This window comes from Petaurus breviceps, unplaced genomic scaffold (assembly GCF_028583685.1).
Source record: "Petaurus breviceps papuanus isolate PSGF00001 unplaced genomic scaffold, PetGlider_PUasm1.0 208, whole genome shotgun sequence".
Classification (NCBI taxonomy): domain Eukaryota; kingdom Metazoa; phylum Chordata; class Mammalia; order Diprotodontia; family Petauridae; genus Petaurus; species Petaurus breviceps.
Genome location: NW_027185852.1, coordinates 5349124 through 5365516, shown reverse-complemented (window position 1 = coordinate 5365516; position 16393 = coordinate 5349124). Strand labels below are relative to the sequence as shown.

The following is a 16393-nucleotide window of genomic DNA, read 5'->3' as shown; positions in this document are numbered from 1 at the left end:
CACTTAAAATGGGTAAAATGCTTTCAAAGCAACATCATCTATTTTCCCAAAGATTCCCTAACTCCAAAATGCTTACTAATTCAACTTTTAATAAAAATCCAGTAAGTGCAAGATATTCACTCAGTGGATAAAATGATCCTCCCAAAGTACAAGTCTGATGTCACACACGGACCCCTCCCCCCAATTAAATCAACTATAGTGGCTCCCTATTATCTCCAGGATCTAATCTATAATCTTTTGATTTTAATCTTAAATTAAAAATCTGATTTTGATTTTAAACCTTCCAAAACCTGGCCCCTTCCCACCTTTCTAGTCTTTCACCTTATACCTGTAATCTACTGACCTTCTGGTCTTTCCTTAAGGAAGATCTTCTCTCTCCTTCCTGGCTTCCTTCCAGTCCTACCATCAACAAGAAATGTTTCCAATACACCCTTAACATGAGGTCTTTCCCTATTTTATATTCGATTTTTCCTGTATATAGTCTGTGTATACAAAGTTTTTGGCACATTCTGTCCCCAGTAAGACTGAGTTCCTTGAGAAGAGCCTTTTGCTTTTCTTTGTAATGCCAGTACTCAGTACAGTGGCTGGCACACAGCAGGTACTTTATAAACGCTAACTAACCGACAAGGGTTTGACAAACATTGCATCACTGGAGCTACGGAACAACTCCAAGAGGCAGGGACTGGAGGAGATACAATAGCTTTTACTATGACCATCTGACAGTCTAGAGCAGAAAAGGCCAGGCCATGGTAAACCAGGGAGGGTCAGAAGGTCTTTCCAAGTCCAGACTTTGCTTTGCCCACCACCCCACACTACCACTCCTCACACACAGATTCCTCACTGGGACCTGTGAGTCTATGGATTCTGAGAACCTCAAGATGACCCACCACCTGCCGATGCAAACTGACCCCTCTCCAGAGGTCAGAGCCTCGCCCAGGATCACACATCTCGTCTATGTCAGAGATGGCAGACACACCTGGGCAAACCCGATTGCCAATGTCGCTTCTTTACCAACACCTCCAGGGCACCTCTCTTCCTCACAGAGGGCACAGCCCCAGGGACCTATATGAGCACAATCCACCCTCAGAAATGTGGCGAGCAGGATAGGGCAGGCTAAATTTCAGAGGGTGGAACATAGTCATGAGAATGAATTAAAGTCTTAAGGAAAAAGTTTAAGTACATAAAGAACAATCACGAAAAGCAGAGAAAGTGTTCAAAAAGCCAGAAGAACCAAAAAATCACATTATGGAAGCCAACAGAGCAGTGACCTTTGAGGAAAGGTCAACAGTGTGGATTGGAAAAAAACAAACAAAATCTTAAAGTTTCCTAAAGATGCAAATTTTTAAAAAGAATACTGAGTTTTACCAGGAAAAAAACAGGTGACTTTGGAGTACATGGAATCAATGAAGGAGGAAGGCCAGAGGCCAGAGAAGGATGCAGCAGCAACCCAGAGAGGTCTGCTGTAGTCTACTCTCTCAGACATGAAGTATCTCCACAGCAGTGTCCCTGTGGCTGCACAAACAACACCCCCAGACATCTCCCACCAGCAGCTCTCACCTCATGATGGATGCGCTGGTAAACTCTCTGTTCGTTATCTAACACTACAAACGACTCCGAGGGTGCTGCATCACCACTGAAAATGAAGCTCAGGTCCCCTCGTTGGCACTTCATGTCAGTAAAGTCTATGAGAGTTGTGTCAAGCCTGTAGAAAAAGGACTGATGAAACAAGCACTGGAAGACACTGTAGGCACAAAATTCCTAATAAAACGGTTGTATTAAAATCTAAAATGACCACGTTTCACAATCAGATTCATAAGATAACTTCATCATGTTTTATTTAAAGGATACTACATGACTTTAATCTTCCACATCATATAAATGATGCCTGGGATCTCTTTGAGATTTATTATTTGTGATATTATTAATGTTTCCATCAATGGTATTCAATCACTAAACATTTACTGAAAGTTTGTTATATGTAAAGCATTGTGCTAATGGTTTGGGGGATGTAAAGATCAGTAAGATACAGATTCCTATCCTCAAGAAATTTGTCCTACTGATTTATTTCATTAATGCTGACAAATAAAATGTAAACTGTTATAGTTAATTTCTAATTTCCCTTCTTTTGTCTTTCCTAGTTATATGATTACCTCCTGGTTTAAAATACATTTTACTTCTAATGACACCAAAGTACATCTCAAAATTCTCTCATGGTGCCATTTTATCAACAATTAAACTGTAAAGATTTCCCTTTATTTTATTAAAGTCCTAATAACTCAAGTTCTTGCCAAAGCCTCTATCTCTCATCACACCTTATCACTGCATACATAAAATATTTACTGAGGTCCATATTCTCCCTATTTCCTGCCCCAGTGGGCTATATGCCCCTAGGGAACAAGGGGGCCTTCTGGAAACTCTGAATCCCAGAACTGAGGTCAGTACTTTGAAAACAGAGAGTACTTGGCTTTACATGAATTCACATTATGCAAATGTGACTTTACATAAAAAATTCTGAAAGGCCAGGGAAGATGTCACAGAAACATGTGTGAAGAGAGGCTGGACCACAAACATGCCCACAGTCCACTTCCATCTTTCACGGCTCTGATGAGGGTGAAATGCTTGAAGAAGTGACAAGACTGTAAATTAGCACAAGGGCTGGAGACAGAAGCGAGAGGAGGAGCTGATCGAGTCATGGGAGGACACTGAGCTGCCAGAGGTAGAGAGTGTGGAAGACGGGGCCGCGGCGGGCTGAGGCCGGACCGCAAAGCTTCACAAGGAGAAGCACTGCAGCATCTGAGGGAATGGTTTTTGGTGTTGAAAAGTGGATCCAAATGTTTCAAGATTTTCAAAAGTTCAGAGACCAGCTGCGGATGATCCTGACTGCTGCAGGCAGACAGAAAGAGGCGATGTCCACACAAAGACAGAGAAAGGTGCCCAGCCAGAGGCCCCCCGCCCTGCAGGCCGGTGCTTCCGGACTCTGCTCACTATCAGGGCACATTCACAGCTGCAGTAAGAGGCTGTGGATGGGGAGGGGCACATCTGCTCTGGGTAACAGGGGCTGTGCATAGAGGCCTGAGGAGCTGAGGTAAGGCAGGAACCATCTGTCTGAGAGCCAGTGTTTCTTGAATGAAGACTGCTCCATGATAGCAAATGGCTGCATCGACAAAATACTGTAAGGTTCACAAAAAGACGTACTTCAATGACATCTCATTTGATCCCCACAACACCCCTAGGAGGGAAAGGGATATTTATTATTCCCATTTTTTAGATGGAAATCGAAGCTGAGGACAGTCAAGTGACTTGTCCAGGGCCCTATAGTCAGCATGTGTTTGAGGCAAAAAATGCCAACTCCAGTCTCCCCATTGGAGCCTGTGTACCCCACTCCATGAGGTCTCACCCTGATGTTCTCTGCTCAGTGTCATTCAAAATAGCAAAGGCTTAGGGGCGGCCAGGTGGCTCAGTGAGTAAGAGCACTGGCCCCAGTGCTGGGATGACCTGGGATCGAATCCGGGCTCAGACACTTAGCACCCACCCATAAATAACTGGCCGTGTAACCTTGAGCAAGTTACTTAACCCCAATTGCTTTAAAAAAAAAAAAAAAGCAAAGGCTGGAGCCAGGATTGCAGAATAAAAGCAGGACCTTGGCTGACCTGCTCCAACCACCTCCCACACCTGTAAAAAACTACTCTAAACAAACTTTAGGGCTACAGAGCCCACAAAGAGCCAGAGAAGCAAAGCTTCCGCTGACGGCAGCCTGGCAGGCTGGCAGGCCAGCAGGAAGGAGCCACGGCACCGGGCTGGGACTTGAGCGCAGTCCCGCACGAGCCACGCTGGCCCAGACCCACGGCACAGAGCGGCCAGAGCAGACTTCACTGGCAGCTGCGCTGGTTTCTAGACTTCTCAACCCAAACACCAAAGAGAAAAGGCAAAAGTCAGTCGGGAAAACTCTACAGGACCTGGGTTTAACAAGAGCATGGTCCGGTCCCTGCCCCCAAGGCAGCTCCAGGCCTGCACAAGGTAGGGAGACCAAGTGACAGCTCAGAGGGTGACTGCTCGTGCTTTGACCTGCTTGGATCTGGGCTGCAGCCTTGGGTGGTGGTCCTGGTGTGTGTGGCCAGAGCTTGTGGGGGCTGTAGAGAGGGTGCCCTCCTCAGACCTCTGACAACTGCACAAACCCCAGTGATCTGGGACAGATCTCTCTCTCCTCTCTGGAAGCAGAGTTCTACCGTGGCAAAGAGCTCAGAAGTCAAGTCATTGGCTGGCAAGATGAGCAGGCAGAGGAGAGGGCAATCAGGCCAGGGGACAAAAAGGGTCAAAACACAGGACCAGAAGAAGACAGCAAAGTCAAAGCTCCTGCATCAGAAGCCTCCAAGAAAAATGTGAGCTGGTCACAGGCCCTGGAGGAGCACAAGAAAGATTGTGAAAATCTAGTAAGAGAAGTAGAGGAAAATTTGGGAAGAGAAATGAGAATGATGCAAGAAAATCATAAAAAGTGAGCCAAGCAGGCTGCTAAAGGAGACCCAAAAAAAATATTGAAGAAAATAACACCTTAAAAAAAACTAACTCAAATGGCAAAAGTGGCCCAAAAAGAGAATGAGAAAAATGCCTTAACTGACCAGAGGGAAAAGGAATTTCAAAAATTCACCGAAGAAAATAATCCTTCAAAATCTGATTAGAGCAAATGCAAGCTAATGATTTTATGAGAAATTAAGATACTATAAAACAGATCCCAACAAATGAAAAAATAGAAAGCAATGTGAAATATCTCACTGGAAAAACCACTGACCTGGAAAATAGATCCAGGAGAGATGATTCAAAAAATTACTGGACTACCTGAAAGGCATGATCAAAAAAAGAGCCTAGAAATCAGCCTTCAAGAAATTCTCAAGGAAAGCTGCCCTGATATTCTAGAACCAGAGGGCAAAATAGACATTCAAAGAATTCACCAACTGCCTCTTGAAAAAGATCCCAGAAAGAAAACTCCTAGGAATATCATAGCCAAATTCCAGAGTTCCCAGGTCAAGGAGAAAATATTACAAGCATCCAGGAAGGAACAATTTGAGTATTGTGGAAACATGATCAGAATAGCACAAGATCTGGCAGCTTCTACATTAAGGGATAGAAGGGCTGGGACTATGATAATGTGGGGGTCAAAGGAGCTGGGATTAAAACCAAGAGTCACCAACCCAGCAAAACTGAGTGTCATGCTTCAGGGGAAAATGTGGTCATTCAATGAAGTAGAGGACTTTCAAGCATTCTCGATGACAAAAACAGAGCTGAACAGAATTTTATTTTCAAACACAAGAAGCAAGAATAGCATGAGAAGGTAAACAGGAAAAAGAAATCATAAGAAACTTATTAAAATTAAACTATTTACATTCATGGAAAAATGATAATTGTAACTCACGAGACTTTTCTCCATATGAGGATAGTTGAAGGGAATATATATATAATGTATAGGTGGGCATATGTGTGTGTGTGTGTGTACATAGACAGAGGGCACAGGGTGAGTTGAATATGAAGGAATGATATCTAAAAAATAATATTAAGAGGTGAGACAGGAACATATTAGAAGAAGGAGAAAGGGAGAGAAAGAATAGGGTAAATTATCTCACATAAAAGAGGCAAGAGAAAGCTGTTATAATGGAGGGGAAAAGCAGGGAGGTGAAAGGGAATAAGTTAACCGTACTCCCATTGGATTTGGCTTAAGAAGGGAATAACATGCATACTCAATTGGGTATCTTACCCTACAGGAAAATAGGGGGAAAGGAGATAAGAGGGGGAATTATAGAAGGGAGGGCAGAATGTGGGAGAGGGTGGTTAGAAGCAAACACTTTCAAAAAGGGACAGGGTCAAAGGAGAAAACAGAGTAAGTGGGGGGCAGGATAGGATGGAGGGAAATATAGCTAATCTTTCACAATATAACCACTATGGAAATGTTTTGTCTAACTACACATGTACAGCCTATATTGAATTGCTTGTCCTCCCAGTGAGGGTGGGAGAGGAGGGAAGAAGGGAGAGAATCTGGAACTCAAAGTTTTCAAAACAAATGTTAAAAATTATTCTTTATATGCAACCGGGAAATAAGATATACAGGTAATGGGGTAAAGAAATCCATCTTGCCCTACAAGAAAGTAAGGGAGAGTGGGATGGGGGACGATATAAGAGAGAGCAGATTGGGGGAAGGGGTATTCAGTATGCTTGCCATTTTGGGGTGAGGGGTAGGGGAGAGATGATGAGAAAATTTGTAACTCAAAATCCTGTGGAAATGTATGAATGTTGAAAACTTAAAAATAAATTAAAAATTTTTTTTAATAGCAAAGATTTTTTAAAAGAAGATTCCCTTCCTTAAGCTATCAAAAGCTGGAACTGGACGTAATTTCTTTTAAACATATTCAGGGACAAAATCATTCTAAAATCACAAGATATTAATCATTAATCAATATATTACTTTTAAAAGATATCCATAAACAAAAACATTATTTCCAGAGGATTCTTATACTGCAGTATATTTCTAATTTATAAACTTCATGAAATGATTCCATGTTACTAAACACGGAGGTAAATTTTTAAAGCTTTGATACAATTTATAAAGAAGATCTATCCTACTTCTGCAGTTTTGAGACAAGAAAACAATCACTTCACCAATTCATTTTAAAATATTATAATATACTATACTATAATATTATAAATGCAAAAATCTAAAAATATTTTCATTAAATAACACTCTACTTGACTCTATAATGTATTCTCAGAAGTTATATTCAGTAAAATAACATTCTACTAGACTCTAAAACGTATTCCCAGAAGTTACCTACAATGCCCATCCAATTGTTTTAAAATTAAATCCTTACCAGAAAGGACAAAAAGAGTCAACTTTGGGTCAAACAAAGTATTCAGAAACATGGCAAACTTTTCCACACCTCAGTAACAAAAGCAAATCATCTTACCTGATATTGATACCTTGTTTGTATATTTTACATGCATCAGAAGGCAGAATTCGGGAAAGTAAAGGCACTATATTTGTAATAGGAAAGATTAAATAATTAATGTATTGAGAAATCTACTAAACACTTATGCAAATATAAAAACAACAATGCTAAAATTTCACTAATTTATGAAAGTGTTATAATTACTTTATTTTTAATAAAACAGATAATATTTAAGACTAATTTGTTTTAAGGTTAAAAACAAGACCCAACAAAGAAAAATTCTCTTGCAATTTTAGAAAACTGATATTTAATCTTGAACCAGAGGTAATATGAAGTCTGAGTAACTCATGGGATGACATTTCTAAAAGAAAATGAGCTCTGAACTCCAATCCGAAACCATCATGTCCCAGCCCCAGGTCTAGGTCAGGTTTGTAAGGGAGGTGAGGAAGAGTGGAAGGAAAAAGGCAAAGAGAAGCTTCCAAAGAAGGGAAAAAGGAAGAGGAAGGAGATCCTGCAGCCAACGGAAAATTTGTGGATGTCTGTTCATATGCAAAACAGGACCGACTGTCATGTTCTTGCTGGGTCAAGATTCTTATAATTCCTCTACAGGCATGCAAAGAGACCACATTCTATACCACATTAGAGAATACAGCATGTTCTATGAGTGTACCTACTACATTCAGGCACAAGATTCAGGCCCATATTATAAGCCTGGGGACTGGAACCTTTACTCTTGTCACAGGAAGCTTTTGGCAATCTGGTAAAGTCTTTAGACCCCTTCTCATAATGAGTGGTGTTGCCTACATTTGTAATTGAAGGAAATGCTAAATTTCAATTACAGGTTGGTGAAAATAAAGACATATTTTTGTCCTGTCAACATTCAGAAACTCCCCCTAAAATCTATCCCCAGATTTCTTTTATGTACATGTTTGTTACAATCTGTCCAAAGCACCTAGCACAACTTCAGTTACATAAGCAATAAGAATAAATTTCTCTTGTAAAAAAAAACCTCAGAGCTAGAGTGATTTTTCTAACACTTTGGTTTATGAAACTCATTTTGATATTTACTTTAGGCACCAAAGTCCCAGCAAAAAGAACAATGGACTGGAGTCAGAACCACTGGGCTCATTCTGAGCTGTCTCACCTTCCAGGGTTGGCACGGGTGTGAAAGTGTTCTGAAAGCTGAGCTCTCGTTAGCCAAGCACAGCCCCTTATAGAAGCCCATATCTGGCCCAGAGGCCAAGGGAAGATGAAGAAGGAAAGTCCTTCTGATGAAGGAGAGCTTTAAACAAATGCCCCACTGAGGGGCACGAAAGAATCTGAGCAGAGCTTCACTCATGCAAGTAAACAAGACCTTGCAAGTAGAATTCATAGTTGTGGGGACTAATTATTGTTACCGTCAGGGAAAAATAGACCTTATTCAAAACAAACAGACTGTGAAGGAAGACATCTATTAGGCAATACGTGCAACACATGGTGCTGAGCACTGAGGACACAAACAGAAATTAAGGCTGTCCTGGGTGGGGGGACGACACATGTGGGAGGCTTTGGCTGCAAATCAAGTGGAAGGAAAGTAGGAAATCAGCACTCTCTTCCACGCGTGAGCACTTTACACATCTGATTATCACATCTGATTGTCTACAACCCTGCAGAGGTGCTGTTATTGTCCCCATCTTGCAGAAGGCAAAACCGAGGCCATCAGAAGTACAGTCACTTGCCCAGGGACATGCAGCTGGGAAGAACCTGAGGCCAGATCTGAACTCAGGTCTTCTGTCCTCTGCACCTCTGCATGGCCTCGTGGATACAAAGGGTCCCGTGGCCTTTACAGTGCAGTGGGGAAGCCAACAGCTGTGCCTCCTGTTACATGTCATTGCCACTGATGAGGCTCTATCACTTTCTCATATCGACATACCAGAAAGAGACAAAGACCTTCCCTCTGGGTCTCATACGGGGGGCGGGAGTCCCCTTCTATGATGCCACTGGGCTGTTTTCCAATGTACTGGCTGAGGGTGCTGCGTTGGAAGCCTGCCTAGTCCCTCAGCTCTTGGGTCCAGGGCCCTGGGCCATCTCCATCAGGGTCCGAGGGGCCATGGTGGTCCTGACAGAGGCATTATGACTGCCTCCTGTCTCTCCCTCAGGGTCAGATAGTAATGCTCTGTGATTTCACAGCATTCATTTATTACAAGAACTCTGCATCCAAATAAGTATGAGAAGATATCTCCTCCTCCCTACTCCTTTGCAGAGGTCCATGATGGGAGAATACTGCATATCAGATCTTTTTCAATTTTTGATTAGTTTTACTGAATTTTTTCTCCTCTTCTCCTTTTTTTAAAAAAATTATTTACTATAAGGTTTTTTTGTCCATGAAAGAACAAAGATTATGGGGGAAACCTTGGTAATGTAGTAACAAAAGATCTCAATTTAAAATTCTGTAAAAATTTTTGGAAAAAAAAATTAGGTGAAGCAATCATCACAGATTTAGAACCGGAAAGGGCTCGAGGTCCTCTAGCCAAGCCTTTCCATCGTCACTACCTCAGTTCCTGGAAGCTTTCCCTTCCATCATTCCTCCTCCTGCCCGCCATCTGGGCCGGCCCGTTTTCTCTCTCTCTCTAGGTGTCGGTGATCTTCTCCCACCACAATATCATTTGTTTCTTCCCTTTTTTGTAACCCAAAGGCCATCAGGATCTCCACATGACATACAATGCTGCTCTGCATTATAAGCTGGAGTCAGAGAAGCTGGGTTCAAATCACAGCAGCTTTAACATGACAAAGCAAGGGACAAGAGGGAGCCTTAGCTGGTGGTCTTCACCAACAGCCTCAGGAGGATGAGAAAATAAGAAGCTTCAGCAGGAGCCTGGAGGAGGGAGAGATATCCACTGGGGCAGACTTAGGGAAGATGAGACAAACGAGGCTGAAGGAAGATCAAAGGGAAGGGCAAACAGAACTGGACCAGATGACAGACAGGCAAAAATACTCCCCTCCGACCTGGTTTTGTTCAGCTTTACTAAAAGGAGAGAGACCACCAAAAGGGAAGCAAAAAAGTGTACACAGGGAATTAAAGCCCAAGACAGTCTGCAGCAGGCTCAGCTTTAATGAGTTTTAATTCCAGAAAAAAAAAATCTCATTATGTCAGATGTTGGAATCAGGGTCGATGATCTATGGAAAACCACAAAACAGGTCAGAGATGATGTATGCCTAGAAAGAGACAAATGCCTTGATTTCTAAAAAGAGAAGAAAGTTGTTTCTTCAAATTGGAGACCAGTGAAGTAGACTCTGAAGCATGGAAAAAATTCTAGAAAATATTATTAAAAACATGGCTGATTACCACTAGAATGAAAACATGGTCCAGAGACTAGTTTTACCAGACTAACCTCCAGGCTGCTGCCCCCCAGAGTCACTTGGATTCTAACAACATGTTTAACAAAGTCTATCATGGTACCTTTAGGGATAAAAACGAAGGGGAACCCACTGATTCTAGTTAGGCCTTGCAACAAGTACTAACTGAAACAATGGCTAAAGAGAGTGGGAGCTGATACTCATCTAGTAATACACATTTAGTCTAGTTAATTAATACAGTATAAGCATTAATCACATATAGTAAGTGTATATTCTTCACATATAACTAGGGATAGCTACATAAGACAGATTCCTTCTTATAATGGGCCTCAAACTTTAAACTACAACTAATTTCATTGTCCACTGTTCACTAACCCGTCATAAAGTCCACTGCTAATCAGAAGAATGCTGACTAGAGGACAACCTCCCTTTTGGATGATGAGGGCATGACCAACCCAGTGTGGGTGGGATGTCTGGACATGATATGGCAAGACCCTGAACTTGTTTTTATATCTCTTGACCAGAATGAGGAGCGGCTCATCTTGTGACAACATGCCCATGTGACGACCTATGCTGACGCGTCATTTCTGGCCCTGTCTATCAAACAAGAAGACCTTGTGTTTCACTTTGCTTCTTCTGAGCATCTGGGGAAAGAAGTCCTATGTAAGGCCCTGGAGAAAGGGGACTTCTCCAATCATGAAGAAGATTGGAGGGCCCATTCACTGAAGGGGTCAGCTCCTTTAAGTAAGTGGTTACTGGCTCGGAGCTCTGCTTCAGGGATTCTTCTTAAAGATTGGACAATTTGGATCCCACCACACAACGTGTTTCTGTCCACTATGAAATTCTATGATCCTTCATCCTTTGAGTTAAGATGGAGAAATGTGGACCAGATGTTAACTAGGCATAATCAAAACCGACTGAAGAAAGTTTCTAATGCTTCAAGTGTACTTACTTGGGCCTTTCCTTTTTTAAAATCAATGACTAAGCTAAAGGAACATCAACTGCCTAATTTCATAGATGAGAAAACTGAGGCTTCTAGGGAAGCAACTTGCCCAAGGTCAACCAGAAAGTTAGCAGGAAAGGTAAGGTCTGAAATTCAAGTCTCGTATTCAGATTGAAATTTAAAAATCACCTATACAAAAGGGGAAGAGGGAGTGAAGACAAAATAGTAATCCAAATGAAATGGATTTAGGTGAATTGCAATTCCATCGTGTTTCAACGGATAACATGGCAAAGAAGAGCTTCTGTGAACCGAGGGTTCACGGAGAGAAGTGTCGGAAGAAGGGAGTTTACAGTCCTACTCGACTGTCCCCATTCAGCTGCCCAGAGGATTCAGCACAGTTCAAGGCATAAAATCTTAGAAAGTACATGAATAAGGAGGAGGGCTTGTTCAGTGGAGAATAAGGCAACAAAAAAGGCCATTACGGGATTGGTTAAGGAAAGGACTTAAGGAAAGAAGACTCAAGGGAACACGATAGCCACCTTCAAATTTCTGACAGACACGTAAAAGCATTAAACTTCTATTTTCTGAAATGCTTCTGTGCCTGAAACATATCAGCAAGATAGATAATATTAATCAGAAAGAGTCTGGGATTATGGAATATCCCAGAGAAAAAGGGAAGGAAGATAAAAAGGAGGAAATTTTAAAGCAAAAAGGAACAATTAATTAGGCCCATTTTCCCATCCAAAATTGATGTAAAAATAAGTATTTTCATACAAATGAAATTTTCATACATACATGATTTCACATTTAATACTTTACTGGGACAAAATATTACCAACATCACTCGCAGAATTCCTTTTCACATCATCTGGGATCATTCTGGCATCCCAGGATACTGCTAGGAATGCACTGTCACAATACCCAAAGATAATCTTTAGCCAGTTGTAAAATGATTAAGCTGGAGCTCCTTCTGTGATTCTACCCAGAGCTCTACAGTTGACAATTTCCTTACATATCTCAATTGACCTCATCTTCAGAAACCACCCACCTGACTCTTATTAATACTAAATGGGTTTCTTCCCCAAAAATCTCTTTTAAGGATCTTTGTACAACCCAAAATAGCATTCTTAGTAAGACATGAGTGGCAGAAGGTTCACCATATTGTATTTGGAGCTACAGACTTTGGATGAGAAGGAAATTTCCGTCTCAAGCAATTGGAAAACTACTCAACATGACTGGAAAGACACTATCCCCCATTACTATCACATAAAATTGTAGGGTTCAAATTTATTTCTTCTTCTCCCAGGAGGAGAGGGGTCTAAGGGAAGTGTAAGGAAAAGTCAAGTCTGCCTTCCAAGCTCCTTTAGGCTACACCAATAATGAGCTCCAAAGGCCTAAGACGGAGACCAAAAACTCTGGCTGACCCAGAGAAAGGCGACTGACAGCTGTGAGAATAAGCAGTTTTGTTTAATTTATGAAACATCTAATGTTATACCTCATAAGGTTTACATTTTAGGGCTTTACTGGGAAACAACATCTATTTGGTTAATATCTTAGAAGGCACTTTTATGTCAAATTAATCTGAAGTTCATCCTGCTCATGTACAAAGTCTGGGGAGGGCCTGACTCCAAGAAGAGTTAGAAGAGGGTTTTCTAGTCAACAGTGGGACAAAAGCAGAGAGGCTAAGCTGGCAGAGATGGCAACTCAAGACAAGGGGAAAAGTATCAAACTGCTGTTCAAGCTTTTTATGTTCTTTTAACACTATTTACATAACTTTATTAAACATAGCAACTGATTATATTGGAGATAAAGTTATATTTCAATCAGCAGAGAGAAAGGATTACAGAAAAATATTTTATTCTCTCCCTCTACCTCTCTCCAATACTCAAGCTGTACCTTATGCTTCTAACCATGAGGACTTCACAGTGTCACAAGTTATTTATATGCACATATGTAAACAATGTTGGAAAAACTTGCAATACTCTAAGGTTCTGTGATTGTGTTTCCTTTGGTTCTGAAGAGCCTTAAGGTTTTACATATCTGGGTATGCCCACATTAAAAGATTGGCATACTCATCTGCAAAGAGACCAGATTCAACATACAAAAGAAAGATGCTAAGTCTCATCTATTTCAGTATACCACTATCAACGTATTTCCCTTTGTAATTATTTTGTGGTCAACTGCAAGATGTTTTCACATCTTAAAATTCACAGGATAAAATACTCAATACTCTCAACTCAAGAATGCTTCTGCCACCAGATTAAAGTCCACCCTTTAATTTAGAACTCCGTAGGTTAGGAAAAGAAAATTAAAACTCTTCAAGAACATAATTTTTTATTAAGATAACCAGATTATTTATTAAGACAGGTAATGAGTTTTAATTATGCTATGCCCACATACTATATGTAAAAATGTTTCCTGATTAAAAATAAGGCAGAGTACAGACTATATGTACCCCTTAACTGACTAAATTACTACAGAGAAATGTGCATTCCATCTACCCTTTAAAATGATGAACTATAAAGTGATGAAAAACTATACCAGATAGCAATTATCATCAGTGAGATCAGACTACTTTGATAGAAAGCTTTAGTCTGAATTTGTTTCCTCACCTTTAAAATGAGAAATGACTAATCTTGCTACTGCAAAATTATGAATCAAGAACACCTTATAAACATGGTCTTTCAGAATTCAGTTACACAGTCTATTAATAAACTGAATGTGACAGAGAAAGGAAATCAGTAATGAAGGAAGCAAGACATGAATGGCCAAAGAATGAAAAAATGTAGATACTGTCAAATCATGTTAACCAAGTTCTTTTTCACATTCCAACAACTCAAACATACTTAAAACTCTTGTAAATAATATAATCCAAGAAATCCTTTGTTATGTCTCCCAGCAGTTTAAAAACTTTTGCCTTACACTGGTAAAATTATTAGAATTTCTCTGTTCAGAGTTTTTATCAAAGTCATCTGTAATACAGTAGAGGGCAACTCAATTTTCAAAGAGTAATGGCAACTGACTATTCAAGTTGAATAATTACATAACACCTGTAAGGCTTTAAAACTATTTACATGCAAAATTTGTTATGATGGAAATTACTCAGTAAAACTTCATGCAAGTGACATATTTGTTATGCTGATAAGTCCTTTGAAAATAATTTCTGCACTTGCAAGTCTGCATTTGTAACCACTTGAAAAGTAAAATGTAGCATACTTCTTACCCCAGCTTTGAAAATCCCAGTGAAGTTCTAGATAAAAGTCACCTAGCTGAGAAATGAAATATTAACAGTTACTAAAGAGACATCATTTAACAGCTCTTAAATCTGCTTAACATTATCCTTTTAAAAACTAATTTTTTCAATTGGAGAGGAATGGGTAGTAAAAATCAGAATTAATCTCAAATAATTTGGAGCTTAAAAAACATAATTTGGTCAGCTTTAAAATTTACAACACAATAAAACATTTTCTTTCATATATTCATACAATAAGATATTACAGAAACATTTTTAACTAAATATGAAAAAGAACTGAAATAGACAAATGGAGCTTTCCTTATAGATGTAATTTTTCGTCATTATTACAGGCTTACAACAATGATGCAAAACAAAAACAAAAAAAAGGAAACAAAAACCAAAAACTCTGAAATTTTCCTAAGTCTATGAATAGTTATTAAAGGAAATCATATGCAAAAGATTCTACATTAAGAAAAAGGAGGAAAACCAAAATGCTAAATTCTGATTCATAAATTACACTTCTGGGTAAGGGCACTGACAATCTGAAGAAAGTTCCAAGGAAGAGACCAGAAAGATGGTGAGGGACTCTCGGACGACACATGTAACTGAGGATGCTTAAACTGGTTGAAGGGACAAGTCCTCAAGTATGTGAAGGGCCCTAGGTGAAACAGAACTAGGCACAGTGGGGGCTGAACAGAAGCGGAAACAATCCAAACTCATACTCATGAGGCTCGCTGCCTCCTTAGATCTGGGGCCTCTCCAAGCAATGGAGGGGGTTATTCTGAATACTGGAGACCGGCCTTATTTTAGGCTATGGTAGATTAGATGGTCTCTCAAGTCCCTCCAAAGCGTATTCCTTTGAGATTAACTCAAATTAAAGTCTGATTTTTAAATTCTCTTCAGTTTTAATAAAGATGTGCTACTAATAACCTGCTAAAATTTTCACTGAAATAAGCTCTAACTTAATGGAAGGGTAGGATTCATCCAAAAAATGCCTATAAGGACCTAATGTCTATGGCTCATGCCAAATTCCTACCACCAGAAACGGTACCCTCTGAATCATATAATAAAGGCCATTCACTGGAAGGGGCACAGAATGTGCTATCAGGAAAACCTTGGGTTCAATTCCTGATCCAACACTTGCAGATATGGGCAAGTTTCTAATCTCTTCAGGTCTTAAAAGGGGGACTGATACTTGGGAGGCAGGATTGGCGACAGAAAGAGCCCTTAATCCAGCACCAGAACTCCTGGGGTCAATCCCAGACCTACCACTTACTATGTGTGTGTCTTTGGTTGAGTCTCAAGAGGCAGCATCTGTGAAATGATGGGGTTGAACTAAGTGATCGCTAAGGTACTGTCTGCCTCTAAATCCAATAAGAAAAAAGGGCAATGATGATTCAGTAAGATATCAATATTCATAAGACAGCTGTGTCTTTTTTCATGTTTGTACAAATCAATGTCATCTAGACTACCTTAAAATATAATTTTACTCTTAAACAGTGAAAACCAGTATTTAATTTGTATAAAATTTTACCAAACATGTTATGGGTACACAATAAAATTTAAGAAAGAATGAAAATAAAAATACAACTCTTTGTTACTTTTGAAACAACCTTTTTCCACCTGAAAAAATACTGATAGTCAGACAGGCCCTAGATAACCATTTATTATGTGACAAAATGGGATGTCGAAGAGACAGAAAGGAGGCCTCACCTTCCCAAGGATCAATAATCCTGCTGGCAGGTGAAGCCCAAGATGTGAACACAGCCCTGCACCTTCTTACCAGAGGGAACATTCTGTCTATTAGGCAGGTGAGGGTCACCTGGGAAATTCCTCCAATTGGTCCATGAACATGTAATGGGAAGCAATTTCTTGAGCTAAGTAATTTATATAAACTCTGGAGTTCTTATGCTTTTCTACGTCTAATACTTTTTATTTGAAATGATG

At 40.1% G+C, this 16393-nt stretch overlaps 1 protein-coding gene across 1 annotated transcript in view; it reads right to left on the bottom strand.

Annotated features, from left to right (window-relative positions):
• LOC138165239 (ankyrin repeat domain-containing protein 13C-like) overlaps nt 1-16393 on the bottom strand; it is a 76607-nt gene that overhangs the window by 21142 nt on the left and 39072 nt on the right. Inside the window, exons 5-7 of the mRNA XM_069093360.1 lie at nt 14435-14480; nt 6951-7017; nt 1558-1702 (exon numbers count right to left, since the gene is read on the bottom strand). Coding sequence (XP_068949461.1) covers nt 1558-1702; nt 6951-7017; nt 14435-14480 — 258 coding nt within the window. The remainder of the gene's footprint in view (nt 1-1557; nt 1703-6950; nt 7018-14434; nt 14481-16393) is intronic.